Source organism: Protopterus annectens, chromosome 2.part0, assembly GCF_019279795.1.
Source record: "Protopterus annectens isolate FY-2018-M chromosome 2.part0, PAN1.0, whole genome shotgun sequence".
Classification (NCBI taxonomy): domain Eukaryota; kingdom Metazoa; phylum Chordata; order Ceratodontiformes; family Protopteridae; genus Protopterus; species Protopterus annectens.
Genome location: NC_056728.1, coordinates 1,324,426,303 through 1,324,442,809, shown reverse-complemented (window position 1 = coordinate 1,324,442,809; position 16,507 = coordinate 1,324,426,303). Strand labels below are relative to the sequence as shown.

Genomic DNA, 16,507 nt, shown 5'->3' with positions numbered 1-16,507 from the left:
AAGTACGGTGGATGAATGGGTGTGTATCTGTGTGTGTGGAAGTACAGGTACATGTTTCTAAGGGCATGAATGTAGCTGAATGAGTGTGTGTGTGTGTGTGTGTGTGTGTGTGTGTGTGTGTGTGTGTGTGTGTGTGTGCTGTGCATGTGGGTTTGTAGGTGAATAGTTCCATGAGTGTGTGGGAGTGTTTTTAGATGACTGGATGTGTGCATGCATGTATATGAATGTGTGTATGTGTAGTAGGATGCCTACATTACCGCAATGCATTGGCTACTAGCGTGATGAACAGAACACCCAGGTCTGACAGTACAGTGTTTGATAAACTGCTAGTGAGGTATTTCTCTGTGCAGCTTTACCATGTTCCTGAATCTGAGATTCTCTGTGTCAGACTAATTGAAAAGCCACATTGGCCAATTAGTGAGGGCAGAGAGGATCTCTCTGAATCCTAGCCTTTGTGTTTGGAAGACAGGGAGAAAAAGCTAGATGAAAAGAAAAGGAATGCTATAATGGAAAGAAGCAAAAAGCTAAATAACTGTATTAAGCTTGTTTTGATGTTAATATATGGCAATATATCTAGAACTTTTGCATATGGTCTGCATATTTATCTATTGCATCCCTTCTCCAGTGCTTGTATTCTTCCTTCACTTGTTTCTCTAAAATACCGCAGTATGTTTTTCTATATTTTAAGTCAGACTGGTGATCACCATTTCTCATACTGGTTGTTACTTTTATGCCACCTACACATGCCAGTGTGCACACATATACATCTGATATGTGATTGCAGATGCCCTAGTATAATCTTTTGTTGTCACTGCATGCATACATGCATTTGGTATGTGGTTGTGAAAGCACCACTACAATTCTTGTTGTGACTTCTATGGCACAAGCAGAACCATCTCTCTCCTTTGTAGTTTACACCTTATTTACATTAGCCAAATGGCACCTATTTGGGGAACATTTCAACTGTCCTGGTCCACATTACAGTTTGGTGACCCCATTCCCCTCTGTTTTGTTTACTGTCTTACTCACCAAACTATGTTAAATTTAAACTCTACAGACTCTTTAACAGTGGTATCTATCAGGGAATCATCTTTTGATTACTTTTAACTCTAAAACTGCCTGATTTCTATTATTGGCATTTCTTATACAAGGGGCAACTAAAACAAAATCAAACAGCAACAATGATAATTACTGAAGGTACAGCTTAGAGTGGTAATACTACCTTGTACGCAACTGTGATTGTTATACTTGAGGTTCTCAGCACTAGGAATGTACAGAAAGTTCCGGACACATTTAAAAAGAGGAGTGAATGGAAGGAGATTAAGACATGGATGGAGTGGAGCAACACCATTGAGGCTCTCCTTTTGGCTGTACCATAACATCACAAAGCAACAAGAAAACGTGAGTGAAAGCTATGGAAGCACACGCCCTCAGTATTAGGTGAATATTTATTGTGACTAAGTAAACCATTAGTATTTTCAGTTCACAGAAATTATACGTTAAGTTATCGCATTTCTCTTTTACTTTTGTACACAATGACATTGCTAAGGTCAGTATTTCCAGTCTTCCACACAGAAAAAAAACAAACAAACAACAGAAGTAGCTGTATCTATGTAAATGGTGTACAATTTAAAAAAACAAGAGTTTAACAACTGGCCATGAGTAAATTGTTTTATAATATGTACAGTTAAATAATTTTACTTATGTAGCTATATAAGTTCCGCACAACAATGCCAGTGTGATACTTTGAATTAAACAACTGAACCAGTAAGGCAGTCATAGTAGGATTAAATATGTACAGGGGTCAAGTTAAATGCATGTATTGTAGCAATGTTTCTGAGCATAAATATAGATGAGCTGTTTGAGTTTAAACTATAATGACTCATCAGTACTGAACTGTTCCAGTGCTGTATAATTGCATTTCTATTAAATTCTAACAATTGCTGAAGTGAATGCTTGCAAAATGTAAGCAATATTTACCTTTATTAGCAAAGGATTTAAAAGGGGGCTATTTTCCTGCTGCATAAAAAGAGCAGACTTTATAGAATAACTCCATATAACAACATTTCTACAGTCTATGGCACTTGCATACAGTTTCTAAGAGAGAACACTCATTTCAATGCATAGTGAAGTGCTAGGAAGTCAATACACCCAGTGCTAACAAAACAGTTACTTGAAAACAAAGAGTTCTTTTCACAGTGTTATGTGTCAAATGATAAAACAGGTACAGCCATATTGTTGGAAGACTCAGCAATTGCTTATGGTGAGACAGTTTGTCCATTATTAAAAAAGCTTCCAACAATTTGCAATTGATATGCCTTTCCATTTTACTGTACGGTGCTGTTGTGGTGGTCAGTGATAATTTATCCTCTGGCAAATGTATGTTTTTCTGTTCTGTTAGGCTTGGCTAAAATCGGTACAACTTTTTCCAGGTAGGTATGGTTCAGGTTGCAGTGGATAAGGGAAGTATTGCTGTGAGACCAGGAATCCTGAAGGTTGAGTCAGGTGGATAGAATGTCCAGACTGGAGACAACTAGGTGATGTATAAGGTGGCGGAGGTGATGGGGTTAAACATCCATGTCCTGCTTCAGGCCTAGCGAAGGAAAACCTGCGAATGGACCCCCCAGTAGAGCTTGAGCTGGTTGCAGTACTTGACTGCCTGGACGGGGCCCTGAGGTTTGCTGAAGTCAATATCATTGGAATAGTCTCATTCTGGCAACTTCGAAGGGTGAACCGCATTGGCTGTTGGGTTGTTTGTTTAGGTCTCAAGCATGAGCAGCAGTAAATGGCCACCAGAGAACCAAGAATAATGAAAGCGATAAAAATTGAGCCAACAATGAGAAATGGAACATAGATTGGTTCTGCACAAAAACAGAGAAAAAAATAATCATTAAAATTTGTATAATACATACTTAACATTATATGCAGTCATTCATATTACTATCATTATAATTGTTTCCAGGAGTAGTTATCAGACTTTCTACACTACTTAGTTTCCATCTTAAGATACAATAGTGTTATACATACACTTTAACAGTAGATTATACATGCATTTAAGTCAAGTACAGCATGTGAACTTTATTGCACTCAGTTATGCTCTGATGAGTGTTCCATGCATTTTCCATTAAGGAACCCCACTCACCATGGCAGTGTATCAGTAGATCACCCCCCAACCAAATTCTTTCCTGTCCAAGGCTACAATGGGAGCTGCTGTAATGACAGCAAGTTGAGAGCAAGACAAACAAACAGGAGCCAAAACGTAGTATGTGAAATCCCCATAGAAAGAAATGCCTATCTTCATAAGGTGAAAATGGGGTAGAGCAAACCCTAAGATATACGTTTATGGTAGGTGATCTATTTAACTCTCCTGCCATTCTTAACATTATCTTAATCATCCGGTGCAACAAACAGGATAAATCTTAGTCAAAGCTAGGTTCTCAGGCAGAAGGAAAACATTACTAGATCAGAAATGCTGAAGAAATTTCAAAATAAACTTAATCAGCTTACTCGGGCAATAAAAAAAGAAAACACAAACATTATGAAGGTAATCATTGTTGGCAATCAAAGTCTGTCTTCATCATGAACCATAATATACTCTTTGGTGAAAATGTGATCTCTGGACTGATTGATTGCAGATCAAATCTTATGAAAGCACTTGTTTTCAGTGATGGAAGGACACGTTTTCCCCCCATTTTTCCTTCATAGTTTCTGGCCATCCCACTGTCCCTGTCCATTGCCTGGTCTATCAGCTATTCCTTCCATGCCCAGATTTCCTCTGACTCAAGGCTGGGGCTGGCATGGATCTTAAAGGTGTCCAGGAGGTCAAGCCAGTGACCGCTTCTCCTGGGAAGGATTTTTTTTATATAACGACATACCCTCATTTCCTCCCCTCTTCCCCTGCATTAATTATTCTATTCAAGGGCTGGTGTCCACTATGGATTATGCCACCCTTCAGGGAGCACCTTGACAACCCCCCGGTATAGGCATGCCTCCCTGCCAGTGCCTCAGACACTGAACCCCCTAATCAAATCCATAATGTCTGGGCTGTAGTTAAATTTTTATCCCTATATGCCACAGTGCTGGCTATTGGTGCTTAATCCTTATGTTTTGTGCATAAGAGAAACAATGTGTATAACACAGACTTGGCTGCAAACCTGTAATACATCTAAGGAATTATTACCAGCTGGTTTACTCAGTCTTCAGATCTGACTAGGTCTACTTACATGCAGGAAGCAACCATCTTTTTAGTCATCTGTCTTAACTGTGAGCTGCACATCTGCTAAACACCAAAACTGAATGAATAAGATTCCATACTTACCAAAATCAATAATTCTTACTAAAAACCAGTACCACTATGTAGCCTATATACATTCTACATGAATATGGGGTTTACATCACTTCACTTCATTGAAATTTTATTTTATCAAATAACTAATCATGGAGCACTAATTGTCGAAGTCCCTATTCAGCGAATGATCTAAACATCAAATTGAAATTCATTGAATTGTTTTAGTTGGCCTACCTGAAAAAAAATGTGTGATTGACATGCCAACTGGCCATGATTTACCCGTTACCTCACTGTAGTGTGATCTCAGAGTTGGTATATTTAATTTGCAGGGAGTGTGGGTGCAGGGGGGCTGTGACGTAAAAAGGTTTACATTTTGCAGTGTTGCCCAACTAAAATATTTTCAGTGAATACTAATTCTATGTTTAGTCATTCGCTGAATAGAGACTTTGACAATTAGGCTCCGATGATTAGTTATTTGATAAAATAAAAGTTCAACGATGTTATATAGACCCTGAATATGTAGATATTAAACTGGAAAACCTTTGCAATTGGCAATCTACAAATGCATGTGGAAACAATAATAATTCTGGATGATATTAATATCCCACTGAGATCTGGTAAAGTATTTGCTTAAGATTATCACTTTCCACTACAAAAGGAAAACATAAAGTACAAGTACCATGGCTACCTACTGCTAAGCTAACAGTACCTTACTATTTCAGGAATTAAAAGAAAAGTTGAAACACATTGAACCAGTGCCAGCACTACAATACAAAATGCACCAGCAGTGATTTTCTCTGATAGTCACTGAGCTGCAATTTATTCAGTTGTGAGTGACAAGTTATAACCAGTGACTTGTACAATACCCACACAGTCTCTGAATAACTTCTTGTAAATGTTTTTTTTTTAATAATTTTTTTTTTAATTTCAGACAAACTAATAAAATAAGCCATAGTTTTTTTAAACTAAGATTTAAATCATGACACTTCACCTAATCTTAAAATGTTTCAATCACTGTCCAAATATTAACAAGACTTCAGGTTATAGTCCCTTTTATTAACACATTTATAAACTGGGCCGACCACTTCATCTAGTTTACCCCCCCCAAATAAATCCAACTATCTTAATAAAAGGAGAATCAGTTGAATGTGTTCAAAGGAAGGCATGACTGAACCTATTCTCAGTACTGAAAGTAACATGAGAACTGGATATGTTATACGCACTGGAACTAATCTGGGGATGTTCTTATGTCTGTCTAAACATAAATTCCAGATTAACTCATCCAACATGGTTTTATTCTATCCCTTTTGAATGAAAAATTGCTTTACAGTCTTAGTCTCTTTTTTAAATGCAACATAATCTAATGCTAATTTTGATGATCTTACCAGCTGCCCTTTTATGGCACTATTTTTAGATAAGCTAGATGCCAACTAAATGCCTACAAATATGCATTTCTAAATATTTCTTTTCTAATTTTTCCAAATATTCTCTTATTATGCGCATCAGAATTTAATTCAACATCAAAATTCTGAATAGGCTTAACAGAAACTACTTGTGAACGACAAAAAAGTAATCTAATTTAACTGGCATATAAATTCATGAAACTCATTCAACAGCACCATCTCAGATAGAGTAATGGCTGTCAATAAAGCAAACATGAAGTCACACAGGAAAACAAATACAAATGTTAAAAAATTGTTCTCTGCCACTATGCAAGACTAGATTGGTACATATATGGTCCCACTGACATACCCACTGTCATTTAATTTTGTCCAAATATCTTGTCCTCAAAAACAAAAAAAAAATCCTCATTGTACCAAATCAATTTGAAAAGATCACAAATTACTTAAATGTCCTAGTTAGGACATTCATTAATGCATGTAAAATATACTCTAATATTATTAGTACCATCAGCTCTCAGCATACAATTATATAAAGATATTATATTGACCACAAGCATGTAAATATTTATATTTCACATATATCATTTATGGAAAACATTTTCTTCCTCAAAATTGCTAAAACTCCCTACTAAAATGCAAGCCAGACTGCATACATACATACATCACCCCCATTTTCCCTGTTTTACATGGGGTAGGGGGTTTCACTTCAACAATAGCCAATGTGAACAAATCATCTACAGCCAACGTTTACACCACTGGGTGACTAGCCCTGATGCACTGATACGTTTAGAATCTATATGTACTGCTAAAGGTTCCATCTTAGAACCTCCAGCAGCAATGATAAGATGAAAAGGTGTTTTTTTCTTTTCCTGTATATCTTCAGTATACAAATAAGTAAGATAGCCTTGGATTATTAACTTCTAATAGCTTAAAAGAGTCCAACTATATAACTCCACTAGCTAAACAAACCTAACACAATAGAGTCAATACTTTTATAGGCCTTACAAACTTCCAACATGCTAAGTCACAGGTAGAATCATCATTTAAAATCTCACACAAGGCAGACACGCAGTTGTTGGGATACACAGCAATAATCCCACTACTTCTATTTGCTTTTACGAAACAAACACTTTTCAAAGTTATTAGTCAATTCAAAGCTCTTTTTTTCACAATCATTCACATTGTAAAACCATTTCCTTGGTGAAATCTGCTGTATATCTCTTATTTATTTATTTATTTATTTATTGGCATTTGATTACTGGGATAGTCCACTAGGCTAGTATGAGCCCATTTTCAGTGGAGGCCTGGGAAGAAAAGCTCGACAATAAACAATTTTATGAAGATTACAGAAAAAAATTCATAAAGTTACATAAGCAACAGCTGAATATTAACTAATAAATAAATAATCAATTACATGAAGCATTTCACAAATGCAGAATTTCATCTATGTAAAGCAAGTGTCAAATTGTAACAATTATTACAGGGTAACGTTACAGCACGGATAAGAAAAGTATTGAAAAGGCTAGGATTATAAAAATTACTGCTAAAGGAGAGTCATTGTTATGACAAGGTCTTATTATGAGATAATAAAGTGTTGGGATGAAACTGAAGGATGAATTGGTTGAAAGAGATAGGTTGTTAAGATTTAAGGGCTGGGGGCTTAATGCATGTGCAGTTCCATACATTTTAGTAAAAAGTTCTAAAACAAAATGACAAAATGTTGCCACGTTTTAATAAAAAAGTTTCTACAACAGAATGATAAAATGTTGCTTATTGTTCCATAACTGGAAGCCAGAATTTGCAGATGAAATGTGTATGAAAAAAAAAGCTGAAGTTAGTATTTCCTTGAATGAAAACAAACAGTCTGGTGCAAAGTAAAATCAGTTTGTTATAAACAAGTTGCAATCTAAGTAAAAAAATTAAAATACATAAAAGTGGTCTGCTTTATGATATCTGCAATTGATCCTAATTATAACTAACCATTATAGAAATGAGACTTCTATTAGCAAAATAGAGACTGAGAACAAAAGATTTTTCGTCTAAGTTTTAATTGTATCTGCATGTGTGCCATTTATTTTTCTATCCCAAATAGTAAGTAGTTGATTTTTGTTCTGTCTTTCTTAAGCTAGAAGTTTGGGATTTTGGTCTGGCCATACGCCAAGATATTTAATGGCTGAAGTAGCTTTAATAGAGAGGTTATGCTGTTATTTGGTATTTAGCCAGACATTCTAAATGTTTACTGATAACTAAAACAAATTTTCAAATTTCTCATTTTCAGAAGTAATTGAGATAGAATAAAACACAGTTAGTCATCTGAACTTTAAGGGTTAAGTATGTCTTCGTGAATTCAATATAAATTTTTTGCACCAGAAGAAACTAAGTATACAGTTGCTTGCCTGACAAGTGCCTATAGTAGGTAGTCTTAAACATTTCAGCAATCACCAGACAAAACATATCATACTGACTGTTCTTTTTCCTGCAAGAATTTTATTGAATACAATAATAAGTTAGAACCATAGCAAAGATCAAAAATTCAGATCCTTAAGAATTAACAAATGAATAACTATATACAATATATACACATAAATGCATATTGTTAGTTAATAACCCAAATTCTTTTGAGTTAGTATATCCTTGAATGAAAACAGTCTTTGAGATTAACTATTTCAAATTAGCCATTTAATTGACTCATAGTTTTTATCATTTGCTAAATTTTGGCCTATATGTTGGAGGCATCACTGCAGAAAACATGGCTGAGTGGTTAAGGTGATGGACTGCTAATCCCTTCTTGTGCTCTGCATTCATGGATTTGTATCCCACTCTTGGTGTTTGGTATTGGGAGTGGGTCTCGCATAATTGCTAATGTCTAGACTTCATAGAAACAACATACAGGGCTTGATTTTAACTTTGGGTTATTGACTAGGCTTAAAATGTCCCTTCAGAGCAGTTTAAATACAAAACAACAAGATAAAGGTGCTGAGAGAGTGAAGCCTCCAACAAACGAAAGTCAAAAAAGCACCTTTGAGCCGAAATGAATGGTGAACACCACACAGTTTATTGGATCAAACAACAACACGAAGAAAATAACTGTTGCACTAAACGCTTTAACTATATCACCGCATTTTTCATTCTAATTTGAACTTCATCAGATGCACAAACAGTTCCACATAATTAATTACCCCTTATTATACCCAATTTGAAAATGAATAAACCAATCACAAACATGGGTTTGTATCCCACGCTTGGTGTTTGATATTGTAAGTGGGTTTGGCATAATTGCTAAAGTTTTCACTTCATAGAAACAACATACAGGGCTTAATTTTAACTTTGGGTTACTGCTAGGCTTAAAATGTCCCTTCAGAGCAGTTTGCCAAATATAAGCCTATAACTAGATAATTTGCTTTTTTATTTCAAATTCTTTAGAAGATAAAGCATTTAGTAAAATAATACAACCTTCAAAGTTCAGAGATCAAAGATTTTTATTTTCTTGTAATACCTCTGTAGTTCATTTATGGAAAATGTTTATTTTATTTATTTATTTTTGTTTACTGGGGAAATTTAACTGGGATAAAAACTTTTCTTAGTGGAGGCCCAGGGAGAAAATATCCACATTTAATGCCAGTTACATGATATCAGAAGGACTACAAAATAAACACAGGTGCACATCTATAACACAAAAAGCTTCACAATAGCTTACATAAACATCATTTAGAAACAGCAATATGTACATAGCTTACATGAGTATTTACAATGTTGAACACTCATAGGAAATTGATACAAGCTTGTATATAGACAGCAGAGACAGCGACAACATTGCAAAATATACTGTAATATTACCTGCAATTTCTAGCAATTAAAATTATGAAAAGGAGCTGTAGATTAACTATGGAAATATTAGAAAGGGGGAAGGTGGTTGATAATGTAATATAGTATGATATGTTAGTAGCAGAGCAACAATGTTGCATTTAAGGTTAAAGTAATTAGAAAAGTGAGAACGGTTGACACTATTTGGACTGTCATAAGGAGTATTAGATGAGGAAAGAGTGCGTGAAACTGTGATAGAAGGGGGACAGTGAGACAATGGAAGTTTACTTGGAAGTGTTTACATAGATCCTTTATTACAAGTCATTTACTTAAAAAATAGTAAATTTAGTAATTCAGGTTGCTGGAGATATAATGAAAATTGTAAATGTAATTGGAAGATGGTATGTATGACTGCTTAAGCTTATGATTATATTGGGAAAAAATTACAGATTTCTTCAAGCTATAGGGACAGACAAAATTTTACTTTCTAGAGATTTGATTTTTTTTTAATTCTACTATACCACGTTTCTTGGATCAATACTATCTCCTATGGATTACTTTAGCAGTAGCCATACTAACTGTTTTGTTTGCAAAAACAAAATCATTTTGTGTTAGACATTATAATGCACATTGCAATAGCAAACTAATGTTCATTTATAAAAGGGATAAATAAGATCCCTGATATTTCTTACAGAACAGGATTGTGCTTGTAGATTGCCAGTGTGCGTTTTTTCAAAAGTGATACATACAGCCATTTTACCATTTTACTAGATTAACAATGTTTCACAAAAAATGTGCTATTTGGTTTCTTTGAAAAAAAATGTGAATGAATTTCTTAATTAATTTAAAATGCACAAAGTGATATGAGTATATCAGTACACCCCATGTTGACTTTGCCAAAATACTGATTCATAATAAATGTGTTGGTTAAAATGCATTAACTTGATATTTTTAAGCATTTTTTATTTTTGTTATTCTGCCATATGCATAAACTGTATAAATATGCCAGGTTAAGAAACTTTAAGACACAAGACAGTGCTCTAAATTATAAGAGTACAATTTCAACAAACATGTTTTCACAGATTTAATTGTTTGCACATAGACAAACTGATTGATCCATTTTGTACAAGACTTGGGTATTTACATTTGTGTACAACTTTCAAGTGGTACCTACAGAAAGGTGTGTGTGTGTGTGTGTGTGTGTGTGTGTGTGTGTGTGTGTGTGTGTGTGTGTGTGTGTGTGTGTGTGAGTGTGTGTGTGTGTGTGTGTGTGTGTGTGTGTGTGTGTGTGTGTGTGCATATGTGTATGTGTGTGTGTGTGTGTGTGTGTGTGTGTGTGTGTGTGTGTGTGTGTGTGTGTGTGTGTGTGTGCGCCTGCATGTGCACACACATGCAAGCTGAGTGAATTGTAGGTTCTTACTATGCTTTCACCTAATGAGACTATCAAAAAGCACAAACATGCCATCCATTACTAATGGGAGACTAATAATGTTCATTATTAAGTAGATTTCCCTTCATATCACAGGAAAAACATTTGCAATCACACATCCAGTCATCCAAACTGGTTTTAAAGGTTGCTGGGAAGCCACTCTGCTTTATACGCAAGGTACCCTGTTTCAGGAATGTTGCACCACCTGGTGTTGTTGATGTGGTATAACAGGCCTAGATAGCCAGTGTTTTACCAGTTTCTCCAGTTACGTAAAGGAGTTCAGTGACTGCTGGGTCATTTGTAGTGTAGAAGGCGAAGCAGAGATCGTCCTTCAGGAGTCTGCATGATGCTAAGAACTGGGGCAGGGCATTTAGCCTACCTCAATACCAAAGGGCACTAAAAAACTGCCATCTTTTTGTGAGAAAACATTGAGGTATTTCAAAATGCTTTCATGGGCTTAGTGCGGTGTATGTCAAAGTGGACATTAAATTCAGAGATAAGCCTGATAAGGGAGGAATGAACAATGAGACTATGTGTTTTTTGGCTCTTGAGGGGACAGTACAGAGGATAAGTTGTGTGGTATAGAAAGATTTTCTAAGCACCACAGAGATGTGGCAATCAAAGAAAAAGCTGCTGTAAGCAAACTCACCCAAGTCCCTTATAAATGTATCAGATACAAATCAAATATTATCAAGTGAAAGTGATGCTACATTTACCATGAGAAACTTTGCTGCACTTTTTTTATTCCTTTGCTGTATTTCTTGGTAAAGTCTACTAATACTACATTAATCATTTGTTAGCTCTAACCATTGATGGAGAATTTTGTTATCAGAATGGGATTTAATAACCACCCTCATTTTGCAATCATAAGCAAATTTAGTTAGCCATAGTCTTTTGATATCAGCTTTCATGCCAGTGAAGTATATACTACAGAAGAGGGGGACTGAGCGCAGAAGCCTGTGGGCCAATGCTAGTGATGTAGTTCTGTCCAGAGCAAACATCACCAACTTTAATGGTAAGAGTTCTCTCAGATAGCCAATTACTTACCCAGGCCCCTACCCAGGGAACTAAGTATATATGTTCATGCTAAGTTTGGTAGAGTTTCTCAGTAATCTTAGCATGGGTGATAGTATCCAAGGCCTTGGTAGGGTCTAGGTAGGCAGCATGAAGTATACGTCCCTTCTCCTCAGCATCATTAACCCTTTCAAAGAACTCAAGTAGGTTAAGCAAGCTTGATCTGCCTTTTGCGAAGATGAAGCAGCATGCATTCAGGTATATATCACCTGTATCATTGTATTAATAATTTAATATGTCCCATGTCCTTGCAAACATTACTAGTGAGAGTAATATGCCTATAATTCACAAGGGAAGTAGAGGGACCACCTTTATACAAGGGTACCACAACAGCTGTTCACAACTTGGGCATATAATTAGTAGAGACTCATATTGAAAACTGACCGAGAGGTTCTGCTAGGTTAGAACTTTTCATCTGACATTGAGGGGATATTTTCAGAATCAATGGATATTGAATTTTTAATTTTGGAAAGTGCCAAAAGGACTTAGTCCAAAGTGACTTTGAGGAGGGAGGTGTGAGGGTGAATGGGGTTAGGGGACAGAAAGGAAGTTGGCTGGGATATAGCCAGAAGAGAATTTATCCACAAGAATACTAGCAATGTCCTTGGGTTTAGAGAATGAGACACCATAAGAGGTAAGTTCAACACAAAACCTTTGGTTAATTCTAAGCTTCCGATTATAGCCGAAAAAGGCCTTATGGTTATTTTTTGAATTAGCTGTCACACTAAGTTAATAGTCAGTCTTACATATCCCAATATTAAGTTTGAGGGAGTTATCTACCAGTTTTAAATTACTTTTACAACAATGAAATGGATATCTTTTTGAGATTACCAGAAGCTTTTGCTTTTTTGTGATAGTGTTTGTTTATATAGGATTTTCACCATCTGGATTCAGTTTTAAAGTTGCTATTATGCTTATATCAGACTGGTAGACATGTTTCAATGTACCCATCCAAGAGGAATCGACTATAAGACATAATATATCATTTTCTAAACTTCATTGATTCTGAGAGTTATTGAAAAAAACATCTATATGTTGTGGTACGTAAGAGACAAGGAGTACAGAACAATACTGTTTAAAATAGAGTACAAAACAATAAAATGAATTTCTATGAATAACCTTATGCTGAACAAAAGAAACATTCAATAACTTACAGGGCTTAAGATGATACCCTTTCTCCACAAACAAAGTAGACTACACAACCTCATGAACTTGGTAAATTATTTAGAGACGTTTATTGCATGTTATATTGTGAATATGTAAAATGCAATTAACTTTTACAGTAAACATCTAAAAGCACATAGCTTGCATTGACTAATTTTCATGCTTTAACTAATGCAAATATGACACAACAACTGATACATAAGAGCTCATTAATGATAATGTTATTAGACTATTCCAGTTGTGTAATTACACAACTGACCTAATAACTTCATAAAATTTTATGACTTTAAAAATCATGTCCGAAGAGTTTTTTTTAAACATTTGTGGTATAATTATGCCCTCATTATATAAAGTGGGTTTTCTAACTCTAAAATGTGTAGTTTTTTTTATTTTAATTACTTCACTTGACCTATGCTTATTAAGTTTAATAAACTTGTGTTTCTGTTTACTGTGTGCTGAGCAACTGTCCAGTTACATCCTGATTCCATATCATCCTCCCCTGCCTTTTGGTGATGCATCAGTGGGGAAAAGCATTTTGTAGTGGGTAGGCATGTTTTCTGCTGTCTGTAGCAGATTTTTAGTACAAAGTAACCAGAGTACAGCACAATCAGTTACTCAGTCAGACAATACATTAAAAATAAACACAGTTACATATTTAAGTGGAAGGTAACAAAAGTAAAATGGAACAAGATAACAGTCTTAGTAAAGTGCATAGTGCTTGGCATATGGTAGAATATATACTTGTCTACCAACAGATTGATCACTTTTAGGGAGAAAACTACAGATGTGTTAATCACCTCAATGATACCCCACTGTGCAATGAGTTTGTATGTTATACCACCAAGAGATTACTGGAAAGAAAACATTTAGAATAATTTGTTCATCTTTGAAGATGAAGATGCAATAAAATGATCATTCCACAATAGACAGATGTTTACTACCGTATGACTTCTGTGTTATTACACTGTATGCCAAGTACACTGAACTTAACTAGAAATGTGTTTGTAAAACCCGGAACATCATGATTACACTCTGAAATAGAGAAAAAGATAAACTGATCAAAACTGACCAATTTCAGGCACAGCCTGGATGAAAATATTTTCATAATTGATACAAAAAATGTAGAATCCAAAAACAACAGGAGGACACAAGATAGGCTCCAGGTTATAAAGCTTTAATCAGGCACAAGCGCTTTCACATCTGCTTATTCAGGTGCATGTAGAATGTTATTAGTATAAGTACAGAAATTAAGAAAATGAAAGAAGGTCAAAGTTAATATAACAGAGGATAAGTACTACAGTATACATTTAAGAGCCAATCAAAAATGACTAGTATTTGCATTATGTACAACATAATTCACAAGTCAGAGGGAAAGCAGACAGAAGGAGTTAAGCAAGGTCAGACAGAGGAAGAAGGAATGCCATGCTTATTGAAGAGTAGGTATGGTGGGATTGTTTAACTAAATTTTAAGTTCCCATCTGAACCTGGAGTAGTGAGTTCTTTATTTTGTGTGCTGTGGCAGATTGCTAAAGTGATGCAGAAATGGAAAAGAGGCATGTTTATTACAGTGGAGGTTAGCTCTAGGAGTTGTGAAAGTGGGAGCTGTTTGTGAGTGGTGCCTTAGGTTATAAGAAGACTTTGGCTGACAGGTGAAAAAACAGTTTTGTGATTTAATAGTTTAAATGCAGGTATCCTTTTTATTGATTTATTGTCTGAGTGACTGTGGTGCATATCCTATTTACTTTGTACTGAAATCTAATACAGAGTACAGAAAGCATACCTTCTCACTGTTACATAATCAGAAGCCGGGGCCAGATGATACAGATTCATGAAGTAATTGGACTGCTGTTTGGCACTCATAAATGCAAACAACTTTATTAAACTTAAATATAGTTCCACTGAAATAACTAAAATAAAAAAACTGCATATTTTAGCATAAGCAAACCTACTTTACATGAGAACTCGCATACAGCAAAAAGTAATGTCTGAGAGAAACCTTTGCAAATGATCTTTAAACCTGGATAAGGCGGATTACAAAATGTACTTTGTTGACCTTACAGACATCAGAGGTAATATTAATTAACAAAAATGACCAAGGATATTAATGAAAAGAAAGGCATTCCATTTTAAAAAGCATGACTATAGAGCACTTGCTAGATTTAAAAACAAAACAAACAAAAGTCCTCTATTGTATAGATAAAAAAATACTTGCTATATGGCTAACCAGTGTACAGCCACACGCCAGTAATTGTTGAAAACAACATGAAAATGTTCTGCTTTTGCCTTTTTAAAGGATCGTAACAAAAGCAAAACTTTCTTTCATGCCTAGGGTCCCACTGTTGACAAAATAAACATTTTTTTTTGAAATTACTTATAGCATATCTGCCACAGTGCAAAACTAAAGTCGAACATAATCAGAAAATAGTACTTACATATTATTTTCATATGTGCATTGCTATGTTTTATATATATATATATATATATATATATATATATATATAAAACCCATTTTATATATATATATATATATATATATATATATATAAATATAAATAAAAAAGCCATATATATATATATATATATATATATATATATATATATATATATATATATATATATAAACCCATATATATATATATATATATATATATATATATATATATATATATATATAAAAACCCATATATATCAAAAACAAACTGCGTTGACAGCTGTTTTGCTGACAACAGATGATTAACAGAACAGATGATTTATGTGGCAGTGCAAAACTGCTGTGCAGCAGAGAAAGGAATGTGCCTTTTCTTTCACTATACTGTGATCTCAGACAGTATATATAATTAGCAGGGGGTGTGGTTTGGGATTAGTTACTGAAGCATATGCACTTTATGTCTGTTTTGTCAATGTTATGTAAGTTGATCTGACATTTATATATATATATATATATATATATATATATATATATATATAAACATATATTATATATATATATATATATATATATATATATATATATATATATATATATATATATTTATTTGTCTATGTCATAAGACTGAAACAAAAAAAAAATATTTAAAACTCAAAATACTCTACAAAATTTTAATACAAGGGGCAATTTCCTGGCCCCCACACACTCTGCTAATTTTATATATATATATATATATATATATATATATATATATATATATATATATATATATATATATATATATATATATATATATATATATATATTAACTCCAAGATCGCAGAACAGTAGAGAAAGGGAAAATTCTCATGTTCAAGATTTTGAGTTTTAAATATTTTGGTTGTCAGTCTTGAATTTTACATCTTATGACACAGACC

At 34.4% G+C, this 16,507-nt stretch overlaps 1 protein-coding gene across 1 annotated transcript in view; it reads right to left on the bottom strand.

Moving 5' to 3' along the window:
* Nucleotides 1–1,430: 1,430 nt before the first annotated feature.
* SHISA3 (shisa family member 3) overlaps nt 1,431–16,507 on the bottom strand; it is a 129,208-nt gene continuing 114,131 nt past the window's right edge. The window contains exon 2 of the mRNA XM_044061516.1: nt 1,431–2,861. Within this exon, the coding sequence (XP_043917451.1) occupies nt 2,398–2,861 (464 nt within the window). The 3' untranslated portion in view covers nt 1,431–2,397. The remainder of the gene's footprint in view (nt 2,862–16,507) is intronic.